This window comes from Malania oleifera, chromosome 5, assembly GCF_029873635.1.
Source record: "Malania oleifera isolate guangnan ecotype guangnan chromosome 5, ASM2987363v1, whole genome shotgun sequence".
NCBI lineage: Eukaryota > Viridiplantae > Streptophyta > Magnoliopsida > Santalales > Ximeniaceae > Malania > Malania oleifera.
In genome coordinates this window covers 41,825,957-41,832,403 of record NC_080421.1, presented here as the reverse complement: position 1 = coordinate 41,832,403, position 6,447 = coordinate 41,825,957, and the positions used below count along the sequence as shown (strand labels likewise).

Genomic DNA, 6,447 nt, shown 5'->3' with positions numbered 1-6,447 from the left:
GCTCTTCACACTTTTGGAGAGAGAGAGAGAAAGAGCAATAGTGCTAGCTATGGCTATTCCCCGACCCTAGGGTTTTTACAAGATATGATTAGTTAAAATAGACGGGGTAGGATTAGAAAAGTTCCATTTTTGGAAGGTCGTCAAGAAAGTTGAAATTTAGAAAGGATCTGATACTATGGTGGTTGCAAACGACAATTGAATTTCGACAAGTGAGGTAAGACTTAGATAGTGATTTTCTAGTAATGATAGTTGCTTTATGTGGCCTTTGGAAAGATACAATGCCTGTCCTGAGGTGTCAATTGCTAGAATAATTTGAAATATCTTCATTAGTTCCAGTAGAAAGGTAGTTTTTTTTTTTTTTTTTTAGTGGCAATTATTACCTTGGTTGGATTACATTATAGAGGTGTTGGTTTTAGGCAAGAATTGCCTAGGGCACTTGTGCTACTTGGTGGATTCAGAAGAGTTATAACAAGTGTAGTTTTCATCGGTAGGATCGAGAATACAATTTGGAGATCAAAATTTGTGAAAACAATTTTGTGAAGGACTGAATTTTATGGAAGGAAGATGGTCATGGTGCATGCCTAAGAAGCAATTTTTATTGGTTGGAACTTACCTCCAATGGGTTGGGTTAAAATTAATACAAGCGAGACTTCTGCTTGGTACATAGAAAAAATTTAGAATAAAATAAAATAAAATAAAATTTATCAATTGATTTCATCATGTTCTCCATTTAAATTATCATTTCTTTCAATTTTACAAATCAAATATAACCCTATATTAGGGAGAGGCTTTAGATTTAAATTTGTGTGGATTTGCATAAGACGTAATACAAAATATACCTGAATTTTTTTTTTTTCTAAATTCACCATATCCAAATCTAAGGTCCAAATCCATGCTTCCAAATGCAGCACAAGAGCAATCTTGAGTCAACGGTAAGAAGAGTAAGAAGTGATTGTAATGGAAGATATCTTGTAGTATAGGCCCATGTAATTACTTGATATCAGAACTTTTAGCCTGGGTAAGGCATTGTCATGGTTTGGAAGGAAAGAGTACAGGCAAGTCATTGTGGAATCAGATTCTAGGGTTTCAATGTTGCCTCTCATCCGTACTTGCCAGTCTTAAAAGATAGATCTATTTCTCTTCTCTACAAATAAAGTAGTTGTGTAGAAGAAGACAAAAAATCAACTTTCAAAAGCCACCCAATTAACCATGCAACTATCCCTGAAAAGTTATAAGAAAATCTGGAGAGAAAAAAAAAAAGAAATTGAAGGTGATGTCCACCACCCTTTTGAGTAAGATGATGAATAGCAGCAATTTCTTTTACTGTGTCATACAATCAGCTTATTTCCCATTACCTCCGCCCCTCTTTTTGCTTCTGTTTTCCCCAAAATTTTAAGTTAAGATCATTATCTGCCAAGAATTTTTCTTTCTTTAAGGATTCTGCAATCCTCTTTGAGATGCAATAAGCAGTGGATTGTATGGTTATCATAGGATTGACCCCAATTGCACTTGGGAGAACACTTCCATCACATACATATAGGCCTTTCGCTTCCCAACTCTCACCATTCTCATCTACTGCACCTTTTTCCTCGGTAGCACCCATTCTACAACTCCCCATCTGGTGCGCTGAAGAATATGTGGTCCAGTGCTCTTCCCCTGACCTAGCCCCTCCAACCACTGTAATCGTGTCTAAGAACTCCTCCAAGTCCTCTTTCTTAACCCCTTTACATTTAATTCTCTGCCCATCACTCCGATGAGTTCCCACTTCAACAGCTCCAGCAGCAACCAGAATTCTCAAAGCCTGCCTCAAACCTATCTTAAGATTTTCTTTGTCACGTGCATTTAAATGATGTTTTATCTTTCCCTCCACCTTCACTTCTCCTGATCCTTGATCTCTGACCAATGCGAAAAGGTGAGCAGTCCTTGCATACTTCACCATCCGTTCCTTCATGTCAAGGCCTGAAACCCATGGACATAGTACAGAAAATGAGCCAGGGCCCAGTGCAGGGGTTTCTATAATTGCCCTAACATTGGACTCCTCTGAAACCACCTTATGAATTGAAGTGATGATCCCCCCCTCAAAATTTTTCCCCTTGAATTCCGACATAGATTCTGGAAAATATCCCCACACCAGTAGAGCAGGGTGGAGATGAAGGTTCTTGCCAATATTTGGGTTCTCCAGGCCACTAGCAATCATCAAAGGGGGAGTCAGGAGAGATCCACATGCAGATACAGTTGCTTTAGACTCGATGTGCAGTGTCTTTCTAATATTCTTGCCTAAAGCTGTTGCAATCACTCCCAAACATTTCTTTCTTGTGTGTCCATTCTGGTTATTCTCCAACATAAATTTTTCAGCTTTACATCCTGCTAAGATTACTGCCCCATGGTGTACAGCATCTACTAGCCAAGTAGAATCAGTACCTTTTTTATCTCCAGTTTTACATCCGTAACAACAAGAACCGCAGTAGTGGCCTTCTGAGGAATTCCTCAACACTGAATCGACTTTCAAACCGAGATTTGCACACCCTTTACGAAGAATTTGATTCTGAAACCCTTCCTTAATACAGTTCCCTGTAACTCCTATCCTTTTACACACAATATCCATGGCAGAAAGATAGTCAGAACTCCCAAAAAGTTGTAATTCATGATCCACACACCACTCTTTGAGAACAGAATTTGGTGTTTTGATGCACACCGACCAATTGACAGCAGAGCCGCCGCCCACAGTTGATCCTGCCAAGATCATCATTTTCCCATTGTGGGTCGATAGGATGCCACCCGACTCATATAATTGGTTCATGGAGGGGCCTTCCAGACCAGAGTAATCTTCGGGTACAAAGTAGTTTCCTTTCTCTAGAACAATGACTTTGTGGCCAGAGCTTGCGAGAACTGCAGCTGCAACCCCTCCACCACAACCAGAACCAACAATCACGACATCGCACTTGATCTTGTAAATGTTTTGTTTTGAATCTTCAGTAACTTCAAGGCCTTTCTGGGTTAAAGATTGGAGTAAGGTTGAGTCATTTTCATGCATGGTTTCTATCATTCCCCTCTGAAGAGGTCTCTCCTTCCAAGGTATGATAAAGTTCTCTTCAGTGTCCACATGGTATCCAATTGCTTTCCATGCTGGATTTTCTAAATTCTCATCAATCTGCAACAAAACGGGAAAAGAAATTCTATTCAACAACTAAATATCCTAGAGAAAAAAAAAGTTAAATGGGGAAAAGAAACAGCAATCTGTTAAAAAAAAAAAAAAGAGTAATTCTTCATCAATAAATTACCAACTCCTTAAAATCTTGAGGATGAAACTAAGTGATAACAAATGTAAGATGCAAAATACATATTACTTTTCCTGCCACCTTCAAACTCAAGAGAGATGGGCATATTGTGGAGTTGAATAATAACAAAATGTTGCATTACTGGAACAGTGTTTTCCTCGGAGCAGGAAGTGAGAAGGGTACAAGGTAACTTTATATCTACAATAGCCTGATTGGACTAAGGATGAACAAGGCAGATTGCTATGATTGGTGTGGCTGGTCATGCTATGATTGGTGTGGCTGGTCATGCTTAATAACTAAGTGAATTGAAGTTTTGGTCTATTAGAAAATACAAATCGAAACCTAAACATTTTAAATGGTTAACCAAAACTCGGTTAACTGATCTTTAGGCCAATTTCCAATGGTTAACCAAACCAAACCATTGGATTCAATTTAAAATTTTAAAGTAACTACCAATTATTATTTTCTATTCTAGTATAACTGATATGTAGATTTCAAAATTCAACTATTCAGGCATCAACAAGAAGTCATAAAAGCTTTCTCAAAAAAAGAAAAAAGTCATAAAAGGATATAAATCTAAAATTTGTATCCAACATAAGCCTAAAACCATCCACCCATGAATTGAACGTAAACAAAATCCATAATCTAAGTTGTAAATCTTGAAAAATAATACAGAAGTGACAAATTCAAGTTTTTCTAAAATACTAAAAAACAATTTTCTTTTTGTTAAAGCTTGATATACATTGTTGGTCCACAACCTAACAGTTTAAGCTTTTAGGTAAAGTGGTAATTTAAAATGGTATCAGAGCTCTGTATACCAGGAGGTCCTGGGTTCTAATCTTGTCGCCCGTCTTTATTCTGTGACATTATTTATCATCTGTTTATCTCTTCACGTACTATTGGGCTGCACGTGTGGGGGAGTGTTAAAGCTTGATATACATTGTTGGCCCACAACCTAACAGCTTAAGCTTTTAGGTAAAGTGTAATCTAACATTTTTATCTAAGTTATTAAATAATATATAATATATAATTATATAATATATATTTTTATGTATTTATAATATATCAGTTCAGTCTGATTAACCATAATTATTGAAAGGTCTGAACCAAAATTAAACCATTAATCAAACAAATTGAGAACTTTGAACTGAAAAAATGGATAACTGATTTTTTGGTCCGGTTTGGTTTGGTTTTTCAAATTTTCTTGCCCGTCCTTGCTGGGCAGGATAAAATGTTGAAAATTGTTTGGGGGTACTCAGCTTGAGTTTTCTGGCATTCAGATGTTGAGGACTGGAATGAAACAAGAAAATTATTACAAATTCAACTTCATACAAGTATTAAAGCTGGAAAGAAGCTAATAATAGCTACTGATATTAAAGTAATTCTAGGACTGGTCTTCAAGCCTCAGTGAGAAAACATCCAGCCCGCAGCTGGGTTTTTATTTTTATAGCTTTAAACATCTTTAGGAAAATCCCATGCTGTAGCTGTTCCCCCCCTTCCCCCCCATGGATATTTAGTGTTACTGATTGTTTTGGCTATTTTTTTAATGTGATCTCCAAATGAAACGATTGGATAATTAGGAAGGATTTATGTATTTCAGACACCTTCTGATTTGTATTTATCAATCAAAGGGAGGGAGAGAGAGAGAGAGCAAATTTCTTGAACTAATTTAGAGCGAGGAAACTAACATGTGCTGAGCAGGTTATATTTAATTTACCGGGTCAGAGGCAATACCCTAGAGAAAAAGATGTAGCAGGAGAAGATCTTGATCAAAGCAAAAGCTACTCTCAAGGGAATCAGATATCTTTGCCTTGACCATTTCTGGAGAATTTTCTCTCTGTTCTCCAAGGAAATTTCTGAGAATTTGTGGATAAATGGCCATCTCCAGTTAAAACAAAGACGCCCACACAGCAACAATGTGCCCAGTCTTGTTGAGAGGATCTTCAGGACCGAGCTCACCAAGCTCACAGCTTCTGATAAACCCCTCTTCACCAATAACTCTGCCACCTGCTCTCCATTAAAACAAAACGAAAAACTGAGAATCCGCACAAACCCAGTTAGATTTTATCACCATCAACCAACCCCTTCCCCACCCCCCATCCCCCCCCCCCCCCAAAAAAAAAAGAAATCTAAAAAGAAACACACACACAGTTCCAGGAGAATAGCAGAAAAAGAAACGCAAAATGAGTGGATGTTCAATTGATGTTACCTCATCGGGAATGGGAGACTGAGACCCAGATGCTTGGTAGAAGGAAAGAAGATCCTGGCTAGGACTGGGGGGGTTTATCTTTTGGGGAGGCAAGGGAGGAATGAGGGTCTCACAGAAAGCTGCAAGTGATTGAATTTGGGAAGAAGAGAAGCCATGGCTGTGACCACTGCCACTTCCCTCTCCCCCTCCTCTTCTCAACAAAGGGTGCCTCTCTCTTCCCTTCCTCATCTGCTTCTCTCCTTCCATTGGCCTCTCACCCTCTCTCTCTGCTTCCCTTCTCTATGTACTCCTCTGCGGCGACTGCCGTGCTCTTTTTGGCTTGTGGTCGAAAGAAAATGGGCCATTGGTTCTTTGTCCATCTTTATTACTCAAACTGAACGATATTAAATCGCAGACGGCAACTGCATTGATTTGATGATATCGAAGTGTTGCCATTGTTAGAAAGCGATTGATGAGTTGTCGCCTCGCCTCCGCCCTCCAGCATTGCAGAGTTTTTTACCAAAATATCAAACAAAAAAAATCAAAAAATACAAATATAAAAGAAATTGAAAAAATTTACATAAATGTAACTGCTTTAAAATAATTAAAAAAAACACTCAGCTGCCGACTCTTGTCAGTCAAAATAAAAATATAAAATAAAAAATTATGAACTAACTTTTTGGTTTTAGATTCCCGGTTCTGCCCATGCCCCCCTCGCCCACCCCCACCAAAAATAAATCCTACTCTAAAGTGGTATCATAATTTTTTTTATTTAAATAATAATAAAATATATATTATTTTTCAAATTTTAATATTTAAATAAAAATTTATGAATAAAAAATATATTTTTAAGTGTCATTTAATACAAATTTTTTTTTACCTTTTATTTATTTATCAAATGAATTAAAAAAATAAGTTAGTTTTTTAATTTCAAAATAATATATAAAAATGAATACAATAACAAAATTGTTTGAAATAATT

At 37.1% G+C, this 6,447-nt stretch overlaps 1 protein-coding gene across 1 annotated transcript; it reads right to left on the bottom strand.

The window, feature by feature from the left end:
• Window positions 1-949: 949 nt before the first annotated feature.
• LOC131154963 (long-chain-alcohol oxidase FAO2-like) lies at window positions 950-5,995 on the bottom strand. Its single transcript, XM_058107818.1, has 3 exons — window positions 5,488-5,995; window positions 5,013-5,285; window positions 950-3,151 (listed from the first exon to the last, which is right to left on the bottom strand). Exons 1-3 carry the CDS (start codon window positions 5,731-5,733, stop codon window positions 1,352-1,354), a joined length of 2,319 nt encoding a protein of 772 aa, XP_057963801.1. The 5' UTR covers window positions 5,734-5,995; the 3' UTR covers window positions 950-1,351.
• Between the last annotated feature and the right edge of the window lie 452 nt (window positions 5,996-6,447).

Bases quoted from the DNA above. Each gene is read 5' to 3' on its own strand.
- LOC131154963 (XM_058107818.1), bottom strand. From the start codon at position 5,733: ATGGAAGGAGAGAAGCAGATGAGGAAGGGAAGAGAGAGGCACCCTTTG. The intron at 5,286-5,487 runs GTAACATCAATT...AATGGAGAGCAG, and splicing joins AGTCTCCCATTCCCGATGAG to GTGGCAGAGTTATTGGTGAA. The intron at 3,152-5,012 runs GTATTGCCTCTG...GTTTTGTTGCAG, and splicing joins GCTACATCTTTTTCTCTAGG to ATTGATGAGAATTTAGAAAA.